The sequence below is a fragment of the Hypanus sabinus genome, chromosome 20 (assembly GCF_030144855.1).
Source record: "Hypanus sabinus isolate sHypSab1 chromosome 20, sHypSab1.hap1, whole genome shotgun sequence".
Taxonomy (NCBI): domain Eukaryota; kingdom Metazoa; phylum Chordata; class Chondrichthyes; order Myliobatiformes; family Dasyatidae; genus Hypanus; species Hypanus sabinus.
Genome location: NC_082725.1, coordinates 8,826,274 through 8,848,053, shown reverse-complemented (window position 1 = coordinate 8,848,053; position 21,780 = coordinate 8,826,274). Strand labels below are relative to the sequence as shown.

Below are 21,780 nucleotides of genomic sequence, written 5' to 3'. Positions count from 1 at the left end.
ATTTTAATTTAGCTAAGTGTCTTTTGAGGGCAGACAAGCACAATGAAAGTGCTGGGTCTGCCATGGTCCAAGCTGTTGAGATCTGGTCCAGTGCGAGACCTGTGGACTGACTGAAGATTTCAAGCTGCAATGCGAGGTTTACCATCACTGCTGTTGCACTTGTAGCACTGCTCCCAGGTTCACTCTCTTCTGCCTAAACTCCTCCACACATTAGGAACTGTTATTGTACAAGAGATTCTGCAGATGCTGGAAATCCAGAGCAACACAAACAAAGCTCTGGAAGAACTCAGCAGGTCAGTCCTGATGAGGGTCTCTGCCTGAGACGTCGACTGTTTGCTCCCCTCCATAAATGCTGTAATGCTGTCTGACCGGCTGAGTTCCTCCAGTATTTTGTGTGTGGTGATTAGGAACTGTTAGCTTTTGTTTGAAGCAAACCCCTTTGCATGTTAAATCTTCAATTGTCATTTTGACCTGTTTTCCTGGTTCCTTAAATGTTGTACAATTGTGTTGTCACTGCTTTCTCATTTCCTATCAGTCACCTTATGTACAGACAGTTATGTATGTAGTGTCACTTTATGTACTTATAATCAGTCTGTGTACAGTATATAGCTACCTTATGTATTTATTACATTTTTTATTGTTATGTTCTTTATCTTGTGTTTTTTTTCTGACTGCATCAGATCTGGAGTAGCTATTATTTCATTCTCCTTTACACTAGTGTACTGGAAATGACATTAAACAATCTTGAATCTTGTCATTATGTGCACAAAACTCATAGTCCTAAAGTTCAAAGTAAATTTTATTATCAAATAGATGTCACCATGTACAGCCCTGAGATTCATTTTCTTGTGGGCATACTTAATCAATCAAAAGAATAATAACCATAACAGAAACAATGAAAGACTGCTCAACTGCAGTGTTCAGCCACAGCGCAGACAACAAAGGTAAATGCAGGTGTAAAAAAGAGGAATAATAAATAAATAGATAGGTAGATAAATAGCATGAGAAAAACCTGCAGATGCTAGAGATCCAAAGCAACAAACACAAAATGCTGGAGCAGCTCAGCAGGTCAGGAAGCATCTATGGAAATGAATAAAAAGTCAATGTTTTGGGCTGAAACCCTTCTTCAAGACTGAGAGCAAATGGGGGAGATGCCCAAATTAAAAGGTTAAATAAATATCGAGTCCTTAAAACTGAGTCCATTATAAAAATCCAGCATATGATTGATATGAATTTGAACTCCTTTTCATTCCCTGTGTGTTAAAGTTTCAAACCTAGTTTACCAAGGTTTCACACAATTCATGGACAAGGAAAAGTGTTTGACTTTCTCATAATTCAGTGATTAATTACTTGTGTATCCCTATTTTCGTTGGTTGCCATCTGTACTTTGCACAAGGACTATTTATTAGACAGCCTGCAAAACTGCTTTTCATGCCAAGTGAAACTTGCCTGAAATGGAAATTTATAGTACAAACTAGCGAAAATCAAAAATTGGGGACTGCCTCCAGTTGTTCCTATCAGGAGCCAAAAAAAGTTAATGTTTCTTAGTAATGTGTCATACCTCACTGGTTAGAAACAAAACACAACTTGAATTCCATAATACTTCTCCATTCCTCTTGTAAATTTTAAATGCTTCACTTTTGTTGCTGACTCATGAAAGTATGAATTGCACAGGAGATTCTTTTTCTTGATCAAAATCAATTTTATATTAAAATGTAGATCTGAATCCATTGATGTGTTGTAGTCCTGTTTTGTGCTTAGTTTAACAATTCTCTTTAAACTGTGCTGGATTACATTTCACATGTGATCAAGATTAAGATTGTTTATTGTCATTCTTCATCAAGCCATAGAAGACCACAGTACAGAAACAGACCTTTGGCCAGTCTAGCCCCATCCATATGCATAGTCCCATCAACTTGCACCTGGACTCTTTAACTCTTTAACACCCTCCTTAACTCTTCCATCCGTGTACTTATACAACTTTCTTTTAAATGTTGAAATTGAACCCAAATCCATCACTTGCAATGGCAGCTCGTTCCACACTCTTGCCACCCTCTGAGTTCCCCCTCATATTCCCAGTATGATATTTCAATACAACCGTAATGGAGAAGGAAATGATTGTTATTCTGGATCTGATGCAGAATTAAAAACACTAAGAGTAAAGAACACAATTTAAAAAACACAATAAGTATAAAAGCAATCCTTCAAAACACTGTACAATCGCTGTTGAGTGTGTATCCACATATAGTACATAAGATTAACTGGTATTCATAGACTGTATGTACATAAAGTGAGTATCTGTATGTGAGGTAACTGACCGGAGCTGATAAAGTGACAAAGTGACTCTGAGAAAGGGGAAGCTTCTACATGGCAGCAGGACGTATGAAAACACAACAGTCCCCTACAGTGACTGTGTCAGTGTGGGTATGAGGTGTGGAGTGTCAGTGTAAAGTGACAGTAAATGGGGGGATGAAGGGGGTGGTGAAGGACTGTGGACAGGAGTGTGTCAGTGTGGGTATGAGGTGTGGAGTGTCAGTGTGAAGTGACAGTGAATGGGGGGATGAAGGGGGTGGTGAGGGACTGTGGAGAGGAGTGTGTCAGTGTGGGTATGAGGTGTGGAGTGTCAGTGTGAAGTGACAGTGAATGGGGGGATGAAGGGGGTGGTGAGGGACTGTGGAGAGGAGTGTGTCGGTGTAGGGATGAGGTGTGGAGTGTCAGTGTGAAGTGACAGTGAATGAGGGGATGAAGGGATTGTGAGGGACTGTGGAGAGGAGGGTGTCAGTGTGGGTATGAGGTGTGGAGTGTCAGTGTGAAGTGACAGTGAATGAGGGGATGAAGGGGGTGGTGAGGGACTGTGGAGAGGAGTGTGTCAGTGTGGGTATGAAGTGTGGAGTGTCAGTGTAAAGTGACTGGGGAGGGAAGGGTTAGTGAAGGATTGTAGAGAGGAGTGAGTCAGTGTGGGTATGAGGTGTGGAGTGTCAGTGTAAAGTGACTGAATGGGGAGGGAAGGGTTAGTGAAGGATTGTAGAGAGGAGTGAGTCAGTGTGGGTATGAGGTGTGGAGTGTCAGTGTGAAGTGACAGTGAATGGGGGGATGAGGGGGGTGGTGAGGGACTGTGGAGAGGAGGGTGTCAGTGTGGGTATGAGGTGTGGAGTGTCAGTGTGAAGTGACAGTGAATGGGGGCATGAAGGGGGTGGTGAGGGACTGTGGAGAGGAGTGTGTCAGTGTAGGGATGAGGTGTGAAGTGACAGTGAATGGGGGGATGAAGGGGTCGTGAGGGACTGTGGAGGGGAGTGTGTCTGTGTGGGTATGAGGTGTGGAGTGTCAGTGAGAAGTGACTGGGGAGGGAAGGGTTAGTGAAGGATTGTAGAGAGGAGTGAGTCAGTGTGGGTATGAGGTGTGGAGTGTCAGTGAATGGGGGGGATGAAGGGGTGGTGAGGGACTGTGGAGGGGAGTGTGTCAGTGTGGGTATGAGGTGTGGAGTGTCAGTGTGAAGTGACAGTGAATGAGGGGATGAAGGGGGTGGTGAGGGACTGTGGAGAGGAGTGTGTGAGTGTGGGTTGAGGTTTGGAGTGTCAGTGTGAAGTGACGGTGAATGGGGGATGAGGGGGGTGGTGAGGGACTGTGGGGAGGAATGTGTCAGTGTGGGTATGAGGTGTGGAGTGTCAGTGTAAAGTAACAGTGAATGGGGAGGGAAGGGTTAGTGAAGGATTGTAGAGAGGAGTGAGTCAGTGTGGGCATGAAGTGTAGAGTGTCAGTGTGAAGTGACTGAATGGGGAGGGAAGGGTTAGTGAAGGATTGTAGAGAGGAGTGAGTCAGTGTAGGGATGAGGTGTGAAGTGACAGTGAATGGGGGGATAAAAGAGCTGAGGAGCTTGGGAGATGAGTGGCTGATGTAGCTTTAGTTGTGGCAGAGGGTGGTAGGGTGGTTAGAGGTATTGTTCAGTCAGATTGCTTGGGAGGAAGTAACTGTTTTTGAGGCTGGTGGTCCGAGTGTTGATGCTGCGTCACCTCTTCTCTGATGGGAGTGGTGTGGAATCCTTCATAATATTGCTGCCTTTTATCTGGCACCATTCTCTATATGCTTTTTGTCCTGGATGGCGGGTAAGCTGGTACTGTTTGTCTTTTTGTGTAGCTTTTTCATTGATTCTATTGTATTTCTTTGTTCTATTGTGAGTGCCTGCAGGAACATGAATCTCAGGGTAGGATATGGTGATATTTACTGCGAGCTTTAGAATGGAAAATAGTTTCCATTTACAGTAGAACTTCGATATCTGAACTATTTGGTAACTAGGTAATGTTTGCTATATTCCCTTCCCACTCAGTAGGGCCTTGGATCTGGTGCTCCCTTTCAAGGTCAAAGTCAACTTTATTGCCATAGGCACATGTATACATAGGCGCAGCCAAAAACTTGATTATAACAACATCACAAACCCAAAGCATCACATAAACAGCATTCACAAAAAAAAACATAAATTAAATTTATTGTACACTATTTCCACAAGAAGGAACATAATTAGAATTTTAAAAAGTCCACTTTAGTTCAAAATGTTCAAAGTGGTCATGGTGTTGCTAAGAGTTAGCAAATGTGCTAATGTTGCCACAACTTGTGCAACCACTTTGAAGGATTCCGCAACTTACATTCTTAATATTATTTATTTAGTTATTTTTTGTATTTGCACAGTTTGTCACCTTTTACACATTGATTGTTTGTTGGTCCTTGTGTGTAGTTTTTCTTTAACTCAATTGTATTATTTGTTTTACTGTGAATGCTCTGAATTATCGGGCATTCACTCTATTTCTTTCTGCTAGAAATTTATTTAAAAGTTTAATGCATTCTATACAAGATTGCTACACTGAGTGACAACTTTATTAGGTACGCCTGTACGCCTCAGTAATGCAAATATCTAAACAACCAATCATGTGACAGCAACTCAATGCATAAAAGTATGCAGATGTACTCCTTCTTACGTCTCCGTCTAAATGTGCAATCATAGTAATTTATAATAATTATAACAGTCAATGTAACATAGAAATGCACACAAATCAGCTTGAGTTAATCAGTCTGATGGCCTGGTGGAAGAAGCTGTCCTGGAGCCTGTTGGTCCTGGATTTTATGCTGTGGTACAGTTTCCCATATGGTAGCAGCTGGAATAGATTGTGGTTGGGGTGACTCAGGTCCCCAATGATCCTACAGGCCCTTTTTACACACCTGTTCTTGTAGATGTCCTGAATCATGGCAAGTTCACAACTACAGATGTGCTGGGCTGCCTGCACCACTCTATGCAGAGTCCTGCGATAAAGGGAGGTACAATTCCCATACCAGGCAATGATGCAGCCAGTCAGGATGCTCTCAATTGTGCCCCTGTAGAAAGTTCTTAGGATTTAAGGGCCCATACCAATCTTCCTCAACAGTCTGAGGTGAAAGAGGCGCTGTTGTGCCTTTTTCACCACACAGCTGGTGTGTACAGACCACGTGAGGTCCTCAGTGACGCTTATGCCAAGGAACTTAAAGCAGTTTACCCATTGAATCCATTGATGTCAATTGGGGTTAGCCCGTCTCCATTCCTCCTGTAACCCACAACCAGTTCCTTTGTTTCTGCATCATTGAGGGAGAGGTTGTTTTCTTGACACCACTATGTCAAAGAGATAACTTCCTCCTTGTAGGCCACCTTGTTATTGCTTGAGATTAGGCCAATCAATGTAGTGTCACCAGCAAATTTAATTAGCAGATCAGAGCTGTTGTTCAGACCAAACATCAGAACGGGGGAGAAATGTGATCCAAGTGACCTTGACCGTGGAATGGTTGTTGGTGCCAGATGGGGTAGTTTGAGTATTTCAGAAACAGCTGTTCCCTGCAATTATACCTATGTTTAATTTTCATTTCAGATTGTGGTTTGAATGTACATAAGCAGTGTTCGAAGTTTGTACCTAATGATTGTCAGCCTGACCTCAAAAGAATCAAGAAGGTGTACAGTTGTGACCTGACGACACTGGTGAAGGCCCACAATACGCAGAGGCCTATGGTGGTGGACATGTGCATTCGGGAGATTGAGGCTCGAGGTTTGGACATTTTCTTTACAAAATTGAAAAGTATCATTTGAATTTAATGATGTACACAAGAGTACATCTTTGTAACTGATATGCTTTTGCCAGGATAATGTCTGTGTCTTCTGCTACTAATGACCCTTCACTGCCCTCTTTCAGCCAAACTCTTGGGTGCTTTCTCACTCCCTCTTGCTCCTCCTCTCCCTCCATCCCTCCCACTCTCCCCGCTTTTTCCCTGCCCTCCTTTCTCTTTCTCTCTTGCACTGAAAATAGAAATAGTGAGTTTATACTCCAGCTGGTCAGATCTTAGCTAGTGGACTGTGTGCGGGTTTAATTACTGAAAAAGCAGGCAATAGCACTCAAGAGGGTGTAGAATGGATTCACCAGGATGCCGTCTGGGCCTGCACTTGGTGGAGTTCAGAAGAATGGGGAGGGTGGATCTCATTGAAACGTATCAAATCTTAAAAAGGCCTAGATAGAGTGGATGTGGAGAGAATATTTCCTACGGTGGAGAAGTCTTGGACCAGAGGGCACAGCCTCAGAAAAAAAGGAACATCCATTTAGAACAGAGATGACGAAAGTTTTCTTTATCCAGTGGGTGGTGAATCTGTGGAATTCATTGCCACAGACAGTCATTGGGTATATTTAACGTAGAGGTCGGTAGTTTCTTGATTAATCAGGGTGTCAAAGATTACAACGAGAAGGCATGAGAATGGGACTGAGAGGGATAATAAATCAGCCATGATGGAATGGTGGAGTAGACTCGATGGGCTGAATGGCCTAATTCTGCACTTATGTCTTATGGTCTTTGTGTTTAAGAATAGAGCTTGAGGATGGTGACTCTGAGTTAGTGGCATGAATTTTAAAACTAATATACAGAATATCGGTAATATGATGAAAATCATTTGCAAAATACTGTATTTTAATTGACGAATCTCAGAGTTCTACTCCTAATAGATACTTCGAGAATAAATGTACCTTGAACTGGCTACTGTTGTCAGAAAATGTTAAATATGACAATTGGTTAGAAATTAATTTGCATTATATTTTAATAGCAGAACAATCCAATGTAATCAGAATATGATAATTTGACAAATGGTTAAATAAGCAAAATAATTTTTCTTTTACTGTTTATTCCATTAATATTTTAATCAATTAAAGATAGGCCACACTTGGAATACTGTGTCCAGTTCTGGTCGCCTCACTATAGTATGGATGTGGAAGCATTGGAAAGGGTACAGAGGAGATTTGCCAGGATGCTGCCTGGTTTGGAGAGAGTGGATTATGATCAGAGATTGAGGAAGCTAGGACTTTACTCTGGGGAGAAGGAGGATGAGAGGAGACATGATAGAGGTGTACAAGATATTAAGAGGAATAGACAGGGTGGACAGCCAGCGCCTCTTCCCCAGGGCACCACTGCTCAGTACAAGAGGACATGGCTTTAAGGTAAGGGGAGGGAAGTTCAAGGGGGATATTAGAGGAAGGTTTTTCACTCAGAGAGTGGTTGGTGTGTGGAATGCACTGCCTGAGTCAGTGGTGGAGGCAGATACACTAGTGAAGTTTAAGAGACTACTAGACAGGTATATGGAGGAATTTAAGGTGGGGTGTTATATGGGAGGCAGGTTTTGAGAGTCAGCACAACATTGTGGGCCGAAGGGCCTGTAATGTGCTATACTATTCTATGATAGGAAGGAGGCAGACATGCAACAGATCAGAAATTCTGTCCTCTGGCTGAACATTGTTGAACACTTGCTGCTGTTTCTATCGTGGCTGTGATCAGCATTTCATAGACTTTCTATTGTTTGTGGGTTGCTATACCACACAGGAATATTATTGACTTACCAGCACTCTAGGATGCATACTTGATAACAAGTGCAGTCTGTAATGCTTTGTAATCAGTATATAAAAATGAAAATAACAAATTGATTCTTAAGGGATGGAAAGAAACCTTTGCGTTCCCCATTACAACCAGTAGAGGTAATCATGTACTTATTGCTAACAGTCTGAAGTTGCTTGGGCACTAGCCTCCCCAGCATCAAGGACATCTTCATAGGAGTGATGTCTCAAAAAGGCAGCATCCATCATTAAGGACTGCCATCATCCAGGGCATGCCCTTTACTCGTTACTACCATCAGGGAAGGGGTAACCTGAGGACACATACCACTACTTTATCATTTCCCATCAGAGTCCACTCCTGTGCCTAGTGTCACTTTACGGGCACACAACCAATCGGTGCGTATATCATTTCCACCATATAAATCTCCGGTTAGTGAAATAGCAGTTTCTGTTTGTTCAACAGGTTTGAAATCCGAGGGGCTTTACAGAGTGTCTGGATTTAGCGAACACATAGAAGATGTTAAAATGGCATTTGACCGAGGTGAGTGGGAAAACAAAACAGGTCTTTGGAATCATTAGTTCTTGCAAATTTGCCCATTGTTATAAAGAAAGAATTGTGGGCCAGTTTTGATTTTTTTTTTTTTGCTTACAAAAGGAGGAGAATGATGAATCAGTACAGATTTTTATTTGGTTACAATTATTTAACCATAGCGAAGCAATTTTGAAGGAGGCATGTAGGCGGCTATATGTCATTAGCAGTTTGAGGAGATTTGCTCTGTCACCGAAGGCTTGCAAATTTCTACAGATGTACCGTGAGGAGTGTTCTGACTGGTTGCATCACTGTCTGGTATGGAGGGGCCACTCTACAGGGTCAGAAAAAGCTGCAGGGGGCTGCATGCTCAGCCAGCTTCATCTTCAAAAGGTGATGCTTCGAAGAGGCAGATTCCATCATTAAGGACCCCATTACCCAGGACATGCTCTCTTCTTATTACTACCACCAAGGACAAGGTACAGGAGCCTGAAGACACATATTCAATGTTTTAGACACAGCTTCTTTCCTTCTGCCATCAGCTTTCTGAATGGAAAATGAACCCATGAACACTATCTCACTATTTTTTTCACCACTTGTTTTAATTTTTATATGCATTCCTTATTGTAATTTATAGTTTTTATGTATTACACTGTACTGCAGTCATAAAATAATTTTTACATGTCAGCAATATTAATTCCGACTCTGAATTATGGGACAATTTTTTTTTCTTTGCCTACATAAGGAGGGTAAAGATGAATCTATACAGATATGGAGCCATATTATATTACCGTACAAGAGAAAATCTGCAGATGCTGGAGGAACTCAGCAGACCAGGCAGCATCTTTAGAAATCTTTAGTCCTGATGAAGGGTCTTGGCCCGAAACGTTGACTGCACTCTCTTCCATAGCGGCTGCCTGGCCTGCTGAGTTTCTCCAGCATTTTGTGTGTGATGCCTGTATTCCTGCACATGACTTTGAACATTCAGTAAAAGAAATCATGGAATGGTCTGACCTAGATTAAGATGAAACCAGGGGTGAACTGGCATGATTATAAAAGTCCCCACAGTCTGGGAGTTTGGCTGTCCTGACTTATACTCTCTATATTGTGTTGTGGTTGGTCTGGAGTTGCTGTTGTTTTTTTCTTGTGTTGTGGGGCTTAGGGAGGACACTAAGCTTACTTGTCTTTAATTCAGGTGCTTTTTTTTTGCTAAGTTCTCTTCCTTTGTAGCATATTGTTATTGTATGCTTAATTTTGCACTGTTTTAATGTTCCTCATTGGGATTTGGGGTTTTTAATTTGTAAAATGTTTTGAAAAACTAATAAAAAAAATTTTTTAAAAAAATAAAAGTCCTGGCAGTCTAGTGATTGAAGTAGAAGAAGAGAGATGGTTAAATTGGAGCATTAGTTGAATTTAAGTATTCTCAGTGTTTCCCATTGCAGCATCTTTGAAACAGGAGTACACTGCATTCTCGTCATACTATAGACTGAGTCAAGTGCAGATCAAAATCTTTAATGTATCAGGAGCATTTGATGACTCTGGGCCTGTACCTGATGGAGTTCAGAAGAATGAGGGGGATCTCATTGAAACCTATTGAATATTCAAAGACCTAGATAGAGTAGGCTTGGAGAGGATGTTTCCTCTTGTGAGGGAGTCGGGGACCAGAGAGTACAGCCTCAGAGTAGAAGGATGCCCCTTTAGAAAAGCGATGAGGAGGAAATTCTTTAGCCAGAGGGTGGTGAATCTGTAGAGTTCTTTGCCCCAGATGGTTACAGAGGCCAAGTCAATGAGTATATTTAAGGTGCATGTTGATAATTAATCAAGGTGTCAAAGGTTACGGGGAGAAGGCAGGAGAATGGGATTGAGAGGGATAATAAATCAGCCATGATGGAAAGGCAAATTAGATTTGATGGGCCAAGTGGCCTAATTATGCTCCTATGTCTTATGGTCTTCTGGTCTAAAATTTGCCTACAAAGGAATAATAACTGAGATGCAGTCAATCTCTTGGAGATTATTGTGAAACAAATGCATATTGTGAAACACTGAAATTGTATAATTCCTTGTATATTTTTCCCAATAAATTGAACGCCTGTAAATTACGTGATGAAATTTAAAATTAATACATGATACAGTGATTGAACTTCAAATTATAACTTAATTACAGTTAAATTTATTTTCTTAGTCTATAGGGGTACAAAATTGAGGGGAGTAGAATGCAGGCTTTTCCCCCAGGATAGGCTGAGTTCATAGGTTAAGGGTGAAAAGGGAAATATTTAAGTTTGTAATATTTCAGCAAGAACTTTAGAGGGTGGAACTAGCTGTCTGTCGAGGTGGTAGGTGTGGGTTCAATTGTAATATCTGAGAGAAGTTTGGATGGGTCTCTGAATGGAAGGGATTTTGGAGGAATGTGGTCTGGGCTTATTATCAAAGTACATACATGTCACCATATACTACCCTGAGGTTTATTCTCTTGCAGGGATTCACAGTAGAACAAAGAAATATAATCGAATCAATGAAAAACTACACACAAACAAATACTGACAAGTAAACAATTTGCAAAAGAAGACACACTGTGCAAATACAACAAATATATAACACAGAGAACCTGAGTTTTCAACTAGGCAGGAAGCCAGGCTGATACAAACTGGATGGGCTGTAAGGCCTGTTTCTGCGCTGTTGCATTCTATAGCTTTATACTTCGAATATTTTTGGAATGGAAATTATTGGCTGTTAAATCAACGTAGAACTGAAGGTACAACTGCTCAGAATTGGCCAAGTCTGCCATGATTTGCTCAATCAGCCCAGTTCTTCATTACTCCCAAGATATAGAATTAGAATCTCAGTAGGTGCCTTTGTGGTGATACTGCTCTTGAATATTAAAGATTGTGAAAATATTCATAACAAATTTCATATAGATTTAATCATTAGTTGCAATAGTTCTGCAAATACGGTTGCGCAATCCATTTTTTGTAAACATTTGCTCCAATCAATCACATATCAGTGAACATGGTACTTGAATATTTATTGGTGCAATCTGTAACGATAATGTACTCAGATATCCAGCTCTTACTCTTCATTAGGACAAACTGTGACTTTTGCATAGCCATTCCTTCTTTCACTTTGATGTATTTTTAAATAATTTTTCCAGATGGTGACAAAGCTGACATCTCTGCCACAATGTATGCAGACGTCAATATCATTGCTGGGGCCCTTAAGCTGTACTTTAGGGATCTGCCAATACCTGTCATCACCTATGATTCGTATCAGAAGTTCATTGAATCAGCCAGTAAGTATCCTCGCAATTTTGTGATCTCATCTAACTTTCAGCAGTGAGGAAAAGAACAGACTTTGTGAAAAATGGGAAAAGGAATGAGTAAGATGCTATTTAACCAATTAATGCATGCAGTTTGAATTTTATCAAACTATTTTCAAATAATGTTCTGGATGAATACAAGCATGATGTCCTCCCTCTCTCTCCCACTCTCACCTATAAGGTTTTGTTCCCAAGTGGACAGTGGAACTGGAGTTACAGATGTCTTTTGATAATTAAATGATCATCCTCCATGTTTTAATCCTGATTAGTAAGTTTTGCCGGTCAGTTCAACTGTGACAGATGGCTGTGGAGGCTGTCATTAAGTATATTTAAGGCAGAGGTTGATAGGTTCTTGATTAGTCAGGGCATGAAGGGATACGGGGAGAAGACAGGAGATTGTGGCTGAGAGGGAAAATGGATGAGGATGATGAAATGGTGAAGCAGACTCAATGGGTTAAATGGCTTAATTCTACTCCTATATCTTATAGTCTCATGATAGGATTTATAGTTTTGCCAGTTCTCAGAGTAGTATACACACCAGCAGAGACCTTAATCACTTCTATATCAACTAAAGAGTTACAGAGCACGACAGCACAGAAGAAGGTCCTTTGGCCCATCGAGTCAGTGGTGAAATATTATTGTGCCTAGTCCCATTGACTTGCACAATAACAGTAGCTCTCTCCCATCCATGTACCTATCCAAGCTTCTCTTAAATGTAGTCAATTGAAGACACATCCATCACTTCCAGTGGCAGCTTGGTCGACACCCTGATAAGGACAGGCTCAGCACGCCAGGACTCTTTGGCAAGAGAGGGAGACAGTGAGAGGTGATTTAGTAGTCGAGTACAAGATGTTCAGAGGCATAGGTCGTGTGGATAGTCAGTGACCTTTTCCCAAGGCGATGTGAGGGGCAAGTTTTTTTTTAACACAGTGAGTGGGTGGGTGACTGGAATGCGCTGCCTGGGGTGGGGCCAGAGGCAGATCATTAAGGAATTTCAAAGACATTTAGATGGAGTATGAGGAAGACTGAAAAATATGGACATTGTGGAGGCAGAAGGGATTATTTAGTTGACCATTTGATTACTAATTTAATTGGTTTGGCACCACATTGTGGGTTGAAGGGCCTCTTCCTGTGCTGCACAGTTCTATGCCCTGTGCCTTTTTTATGCCATGGACCCGTACCATTAACCGAGGGGTCTGTGGACCCCAGGTTGGGGACCACTGTCCTATCAGCAAATGAATGAAAGAAAAATGGAGGGCTATGTGAGAGGGAAGGGTTAGATTGATCTTGGAGTAGGCTAAAGGTTGCCACAACATCGTGTGCTGTGTTCTAAAACTCACCGCAGTTGTCAAGAGCTTGCAGAACACTCTCAAGGCCAATGTGTGATCAGTTGCTACTGAAATCAGATATCAGAGAACACCTGTACCTTCTATAACTGCATCTCACCAGGCAGATTATCTTGGAAAGATGGAAAGGACTGAGTAAAATTGGAAGCTGTAATACAAGGAAACTTTTTAATGCAGGGATTTCCAACCTGTTATATGCCATGAACCCATAATCATGGGGTCTGTGGAGCACAGTTAGGGAACCCCTGAATTAATGTTATATTGACGTTGCGTTCAACATCCATTAAAGAATAAACATTTCTGGCTTAATTCTAAGGGAGTTCGATAGATTCGTGTGAATTAAAGTTTGCTTTATGAGTAATGTATATCTGTTTTTAATCAGAAATTACTAGCCCGGATGACAGGCTGGAGGCGATCCATGAATCATTGATGTTACTACCTCCGGCGCACTATGAGACTTTGCGACATTTGATGATTCATCTGAAAAAGTAAGCTGCATTCTCACTCTGATGATTTGTGTATTCATCTGAAAAGTATTAACATGTAGAGAGTCAATATTCATAAATTAAGGTAATTTGTAAAGTATCAATATTTGAAACTATAAAATTCTTTGGAATTCATCCAGATGTAAAGAGGGTTTCTTCTTTTTGTTAACTAGCAGGAATGCTAATTTACTGATAACGAGAATGGTATTCCTTTGTAAACCAAATGGGGATTAATGTTCTTTCTTCTGAGTCTGTAAGCTTTTGTTGACGGGCTTTTGGGCAGATCGGCACGAGGGGGTCGAGAGAGAGGACGCAATGCTCTAAGCTGGGCGAGGATCGGACCCCAAAGGGGGGTCCGAGGCCGGGAGATTCTCCGAGGAGGGGGGGGATGAAGCTAGATGTGCTTGGTTGACCACTCGGAGGGTCCTGAGCTGTTTGGAGAGTCGAGGAGTTCGGAGGGTCCTGAGCTGCGAGTTGAGGAGTTCGGAGGGGAGCGAATGGTGGCCAGAAGACTTCAGTAATTGAGCTCCAACGGCTGTGCACGAAGTGGTTTGGACTTTGATAAGTTTGGCGCCTTTTCTTTAATTTTCTCTTCATATATACTGTATCGTTATTAATCACTTAGTTATAGTAACCTTTATAAATTGTACTCATTTAATCGCATATGGTGTACTGTCTGTTTTGGGGCGAGGCGGGGACATCACACAGCATCCACACCAGCTGATTACCCAGTTTGGCGGGGCATAAGGCTGCTCCCCCTAGACAAGAACGAGCTGAGCGAGCCTGAGGCGACCCAGGGGGTTACATTGTGGGGTGCTCGTCCGGGATTGATTTCTGTGGAAGCTGTGTGATCACCCTCTTTAAATTGTGTCTGCGGCGAAGAGCTGGTGTGCCTTTGTGGGTGTGCGATTGCTGGTTATCGCGGTGTGTGTGTTGGGTGGGGTGGTTGCTGTTGGCTGACGAAATGGTGGTGGGACCATGGGTTGTCCGTACTGTTTGGAGATTGAGGAGTGACAGGTTGGGATGTTTCAGCAGTGGTGAGCTCCGCCCGGTTATTGGAATAATGTCCAGCCCTAAAGGGGCGGAGGCGTGGGCGGAGCGGACCTCTCAGTTGTTGGGTGAGTGGCAGTGCTTGGCTGAGGAAAAGCGACAGGGACGGGTTGAAAGTTTGAGTAGGGGGGCTGGTGACTTTGTTAGAACTGTCAGGCGCAATTACCTCGAAGTGACTGCTGCCAGTTCTGGGAAAGTGTGGGAAAATGCGTGTGGTTCGACTGGAAGTCAAATGCCGCAGCTGGGGGGCTTATTATATCTGTGGCAGGAGATTGGTGGGAAGTTTTTAGGGTATCCCTTTTTGCCTAGGGGGGCAGATAAATTGCTTGTGGTGCCAAGGGGATCTGTCAAGGGGATCAGTTGTTCCGTTGATTCGAGAGGTGTCAGGAAACTTAGAGGAGGCCCAGTGGGGGAACGGCTTGGGGTCTCTGGGGGAGCACGTTCCCAGCAATGTACCAAGGAACTCCCGAAAGGAGCAGACCCTATTCCTGAAGGCTTAGAGGGGCCATGCGCACAGGTGTTGTTACGGATGGATGGAAGTCAAGTTAAAGCCATCCTCGGCACCGGGGCGCCGGTGAAGTTGCTGTACAGTTTGTTTCATAACCGTTATTGGAAGCATTTACCCTTGACAACATTGAGGACACTGGAGATTCGGGGTACCAGTGTCGGTGATTATCCAGACAGCGATTGTTGGTCAGTGAAAATGGAGTTCTTAGAGGCAAATGTGGAGGAGACTGAGGTTCATGAATCGTTAATGCTGATGTGTCCGGACCCTGTTGAGACGGGCAGCGTTTCTGTTCTAGAGAGAACCAATATCCTGCTGGTGCGCTTGGGGGCCTGCCCGGAGGAGGCGGGTGAGCGCTGTTTGGAGGCATTGTCGATGCACCCAGGGTTTCGAGCTGCTTGTGCGGACGTGTGTAGCAGCATTGGGCTGATAACGAATTCAAACAAGAGCCAGTGGTGGTACGGCCTGGGGGAAGCATCTGATGGTGAGACCCTCTTCGTGGACGCTGCAAAATACCACAAGGGAGGGGAGTTGACTGCTGAAGACACCTCGGAGAGAGAGAGGTTGCGGCGACTGGCCCCTACAGCCGTGGAAGATGTAGGCAGCGTGTGTATGGATTATATTGCGTTGAAGAGGCGCACTGTCAGTGACCAGAATATGGCCCTGAGGGCCAGAGAGGCGATGGCCTGTCTGAGTGGTGTGAAGTGGTTTAAGGTGCTGGATCTGAGGAGTGGATGTTGCCAGATCCCGATGAGTGGGGCCAACAAGGAGAAGACAGCCGTTATAAATTCCCTAGGAGTCTTCGGGTCCGAAAAGATGCCACAGGGCATATCTGGAGCCCTTGCAACCTTCCTGCGGGGCAGGTGGAAGACCATAGGGGATGTGGAGGCGTTTGGAGTTTTGGTGTATGTGGATGATCTCTTGGTATTTGGATTTGCCTCAGGAGAATATGAAGTGAGGTCGTTGCAGGAGCAGCTGAGAACTACCGAGTTAAAGTGTTTTCGGGACACGTGCCAGGGCTGGCGAAGGTCGCAGCTCGTGAGAGACTGTCTCTACGGAATCAAGTTTGAAATGAAGACGGAGAGACTGGAGAAAGTGATCTGGAACCATTCGGAAGACTTACAAGTTGGAGAGAATGAAGAAAGTTGTCTGACTGAGGGTAATAGCAAACTGAGAACCCGGAGAGGGGAGTTTGCGGAGGTGAAGAAATTACAGACGAATCTCAGAAGAGAGAAGCGGAAGCTTGAAGGGAACCTGAAGATGACCATCGACAGTTCAAATGAAGCGCAAAACCTGAAAGTTGATCTGGAAGAAGTCATGAGGAAGAAAAAGCTGGAGAGAAGTGCAGTGAATACTGAACAGGAGGCTGAAGAGACTGCGGGAGCAGTGCAGGCCACGTGTTTCCGTTTGGAGAAGATCAAACAGCAGCTACCGATCACAGGAATGAGGAAGAATACAGATTCGATGGATGATGTGCTGGATGTGTGGTACATGCTGCCTTTTGCTGACTTTCCCTCGATTGAGGAAGAGACCTTTGGCCCTTCTCCCATTGAGTCAGGTGTAGCGGGGAGGGTTAGCTGTGTGCAGTGTGGGGCATGAGTGAGAGGTTGAGAGAGGAGTTGGTAGTGGGCCCAAGGTATCCCCAGTTGTGTCCGAGCCTGAAGGGTTTAGGTGAGGGGGTACGGAGGTCTCAGAAGGGTTAGGGAACTCCCAGATAGTTGCCCTAAGTAGCGCCTGAAAAACAGGGCGTGAGGGTTACTGTGTGGGGAGAAGATGTCACTGTTTGTGCTTGGGTTACGGTGTGTTGGCAGGAAAGGTGGCGAGTTATTTAGTAGTCATCATGAGGACATGACTTTTATTTGGTGGAGGGAGAGTGTAAAGAGGGTTTCTTCTTTTTGTTAACTAGCAGGAATGCTAATTTACTGATAACGAGAATGGTATTCCTTTGTAAACCAAATGGGGATTAATGTTCTTTCTTCTGAGTCTGTAAGCTTTTGTTGACGGGCTTTTGGGCAGATCGGCGCAAGGGGGTCGAGAGAGAGGACGCAATGCTCTAAGCTGGGCGAGGATCGGACCCCAAAGGGGGGTCCGAGGCCGGGAGATTCTCCGAGGAGGCGGGGGATGAAGCTAGATGTGCTTGGTTGACCACTCGGAGGGTCCTGAGCTGTTTGGAGAGTCGAGGAGTTCGGAGGGTCCTGAGCTGCGAGTCGAGGAGTTCGGAGGGGAGCGAATGGTGGCCAGAAGACTTCAGTAATTGAGCTCCAACGGCTGTGCACGAAGTGGTTTGGACTTTGATAAGTTTGACGCCTTTTCTTTAATTTTCTCTTCATATATACTGTATCGTTATTAATCACTTAGTTATAGTAACCTTTATAAATTGTACTCATTTAATCGCATATGGTGTCCTGTCTGTTTTTGGGCGAGGCGGGGACATCACACAGCGTCCACACCAGCTGATTACCCAGTTTGGCGGGCCGAAGGCTGCTCCCCCTAGACAAGAACGAGCTGAGCGAGCCTGAGGCGACCCAGGGGGTTACACAGATGTAATAGAATTATCAGTATTGCATTCCAGAAAACTCCGCCAGAATCGCTCTAATGAATGATACAGTGCTAGATTGAACAGAGTTGAACTGAATGTGCCTGGACTCTTAAGTGTTTTATAATTCTGTGTTTTTCACTCTTGGCGTTGGCACGAATTGTTTTTGAGTGTTGGGGGGAGGGGTTTGATGTTTTACTTAGAATTATTTCCATGGTTTTCTTTGTTTTGCTGCTGTCTGTGGTAGAGATGAATCTCAGGGTTGTACACTGCACTGCACACATATTTTGAAAATAAATCTACTTTAAACTATGAATCATTGAGTTGGTAACTCCTATTCAGTAGCACTTTTTTTTCTTATTTTTGTTTATGTAAAGCCCTGATTAAGGACAAGTTTTATTGTATTTCTACTGCTATGCTGTTAGGTATTCTATTTAGCAACTTCTCTGCAAACCCAGTGTTCTGTTAGTTAGGCTTCATGTTTTGGCTTTGGCTAAGATAAGGGCTGTTTGCTCAACTTCGGAATGTTGTGTCAGCCAAACGGTTTTGCCTTGGCGATGTTCTGTAACATTCTGTCCCGTGGGATGCCATGGAACATTCAAGAGAGCTGGGCAGGATCAGATTTCTGAGGGACAGTGGTCTGGGTCAGCCTCTTTTGTTGGGAGGCATCGGAAGGGAAGGAGGCATGGAGAAGAGACTTGGAGCATCCCATCTGAAGGAGAGACCCTATGGCAAGGAGTGCTTTGTGCAGAAGAATGGTTCCAAGGAAGAAGTGCCAATACTTCTCAGTTAACCAGTTCGTTTGTAATGTTCTTCAAGGGAAGTTCGAACTGTGGCTGGAGACGTGTGTTCAATTCTGTGAGCAAAGAGATACACCAACTATTCAGAAACAAGCTCCAACGTTTAATGTGCACATTGGACTGAGTACAGCCTCCATCAGTCAGGGTTGAACATGGATGTTGCGTCCTAGCTGTCTAGATACACAAGCCTGAGTAATACGATATGGAGAGCAAGCTGTTGCCCATGTAGGAAGCTCCCCCTTGCCATACTTCTGATGAACCCAAAGAAAAGGCAGAGACCGATAAAGTTTGGTACCAGCAGCATCGCAGGAGTCACCGGTCAGTGTTAAACTCAACGTAGGACTGCTTTAGGGACTCCAGCTCTGATTTTTTCCCCTCGATGTTTATAGAACTGAGAAACTCTAAGGGTAGAAAGACCCTAATGGGAGTTATCTACAGGCCCCCAAACAGCAGTCTGGATGTAGGGTGTAAGTTGAATGAAGAGTTAAAATTGGCATGTCGTAAAGGTAATGATACAGTTGTCATGGGGGATTTCAACATGCAGGTAGACTGGGAGAATCAGGATGGTACTGGACCCCAAGAAGGGGAGTTTGTGGAGTGCCTCCGAGATGGATTCTTAGAACAGCTTGTACTGGAGCCTACCAGAGAGAAGGCAATTCTAGATTTAGTGTTGTGCAATGAAATGGATTTGATCAGGGACCTTGAGGTAAAGGAACCATTAGGAGATAGTGACCATAATATAATATGTTTTAACCTACAATTTGAGAAGGAGAAGGGAAAATCGGATGTGTCAGTATTACAGATGAACAAAGGGAACTATGGAGCTATGAGGGAGGAGCTGGCCAAAGTTCAATGGAACAATACCCTAGCAGGGAAGACAGTGGAACAAAAATGGCAGGTATTTCTGGGAATAATGCAGAAGGAGCAGGATCAGTTCATTCCAAAGAGGAAGAAAGATCCTAAGGGGAGTAAGGGGCGGCAATGGCTGATGAGGGAAGTAAAGGGCAGTATAAAAATAAAAGAGAAGTATAACATAGCAAAGATGAGTGGGAAACCGGAGGACTGGGAAGCTTTTAAAGAGCAACAGAAGATAACAAAAAAGGCAATACGCCAAGAAAAATGAGGTACGTAAGGTAAACTAGCCAAGAATATAAAGAAGGATAGTAAAAGCTTCTTTAGGTATGTGAATAGCGAAAAAATAGTTAAGACCAAAATTGGGCCATTGAAGACAGAAACGGGTGAATTTATTATGGGGAAACAAGGAAATGGCAGATGAGTTGAACAGGTACTTTGGATCTGTCTTCACTAGGGAAGACACAAGCAATCTCCCAGATGTAATAGTGGCCAAAGGAACTAGGGTAAAGGATGAACTGAAGGAAATTTATATTAGGCAAGAAACGGTGTTGGATAGATTGTTGAGTCTGAAGGCTGATAAGTCCCCGGGACCTGATGGTCTGCATCCCAGGGTACTTAAAGAGGTGGCTCTAGAAATCGTGGACGCATTGGTAATCATTTTCCAATGTTCTATAGATCCAGGAACAGTTCCTGCTGATTGGAGGGTGGCTAATGTTGTTCCACTTTTCAAGAAAGGAGGGAGAGAGAAAACAGGGAATTATAGACCGGTTAGCCTGACGTCAGTGGTGGGAAAGATGCTGGAGTCAATTATAAAAGAGGAAATTACGACACATTTGGATAGCAGTAGAAGGATCAGTCTGAGTCAGCATGGATTTATGAAGGGAAAATCATGCTTGACTAATCTTCTGGAGTTTTTTGAGGATGTAACTATGAAAATGGACAAGGGAGAGCCAGTAGATATAGTGTACCTGGACTTCCAGGAAGCTTTTGATAAAGTCACACATAGGAGATTAGTGGGCAAAATTAGGGCACATGGTATGGGGGCAGAGTACTGACATGGGTTGAAAATTGGCTGGCTGACAGGAAACAGAGTAGTGATTAACGGGTCCCTTTCGGAATGGCAAGCTGTGACCAGTGGGGTACCACAAGGTTTGGTGCTGGGACCACAGCTGTTTACAATATATATTAATGATTTAGATGAAGGGATTAAAAGTAACATTAGCAAATTTGCCAATGACACAAAACTGGGTGGCAGTGTGAAATGTCAGGAGGATGTTATGAGAATGCAGGGTGACTTGGACAGGTTGGGTGAGTGGGCAAATGCAGATGCAGATGCAGTTTAATGTGGATAAATGTGAGGTTATCCACTTTGGTGGCAAGAACAGGAAGGCAGATTACTATCCTAATGGAGTCAAGTTAGGAAAAGGGGAAGTACAACGAGATCTAGGTGTTTTTGTACATCAGTCAATGAAAGCAAGCATGCAAGTACAGCAGGCAGTGAAGAAAGATAAAGGCATGGTGGCCTTTATAACAAGAGGAATTGAGTATAGGAGTAAAGAGGTCCTTCTGCAGCTTTACAGGGACCTGGTGAGACCCCACATGGAGTATTGTGTGCAGTTTTGGTCTCCAAATTTGAAGAAGGACATTCTTGCTATTGAGGGAGCGCAGCGTAGGTTCACAAGGTTAATTCCTGGAATGGCGGGGTTGTCATATGTTGGAGGATTGGAGCGACTGGGCTTGTATACACTGGAATTTAGAAGGATGAGAGGGGATCTGATTGAAACATAAGAGTATTAAGGGATTGGACACGCTGGAGGCAGGAAGCATGTTCCCGCTGATGGGTGAGTCCAGAACTAAAGGCCACAGTTTAAGAATAAGGGGTAGGCCATTTAGAACAGAGATGCGGAAAAACTTTTTCACCCAGAGAGAGTGGTGGATATGTGGAAAGCTCTGCCCCAGAAGGCAGTGGAGGCCAAGTCTCTGGATGCTTTCAAGAGAGAGCTAGATAGAGCTCTTATAGATAGCGGGGTCAAGGGATATGGGGAGAGGGCAGGAACGATTGTGTATGATCAGCCATGATCACAGTGAATGGTGGTGCTGGCTAGAAGGGTTGAATGGCCTACTCCTGCACCTACTGTCTATTGTCTATTCCTGAAGCCTTTCCCATGAGCGGGTATAGCTGCAAGGCAGCGGAGGTTTGAGATCAGAGTTTTCCCTAGATGAGCTGCCAACTACAGCTGATGAGCCCCATCTACCTAAAGCAACTGTTTTAAGGCACCAGTAACCCACTTTTGCCCATTTTCCTGTTAGTAGCTAAGCCAGAGATGAAGGCCAGGAGCTGGACTTGCTCGTCAGAGGCTATTTGAGACGCACACCATTGGGAGCATTTAATAGGTAGTGGGAACATTTCTCCATTACCACCTCAGCTGAGACAAACTTAAGGAACCAACATTTAGACTAGTTTAACTGTAATAGGCC

At 43.6% G+C, this 21,780-nt stretch overlaps 1 protein-coding gene across 2 annotated transcripts in view; it reads left to right on the top strand.

Annotated features, from left to right (window-relative positions):
- chn2 (chimerin 2) overlaps positions 1 to 21,780 on the top strand; it is a 251,322-nt gene that overhangs the window by 217,674 nt on the left and 11,868 nt on the right. For both annotated transcript variants that reach the window (XM_059945052.1, XM_059945053.1), the window contains 4 exons: positions 5,889 to 6,062; positions 8,347 to 8,424; positions 11,561 to 11,698; positions 13,454 to 13,559. In XM_059945052.1, the coding sequence (XP_059801035.1) occupies positions 5,889 to 6,062; positions 8,347 to 8,424; positions 11,561 to 11,698; positions 13,454 to 13,559 (496 nt within the window). The remainder of the gene's footprint in view (positions 1 to 5,888; positions 6,063 to 8,346; positions 8,425 to 11,560; positions 11,699 to 13,453; positions 13,560 to 21,780) is intronic.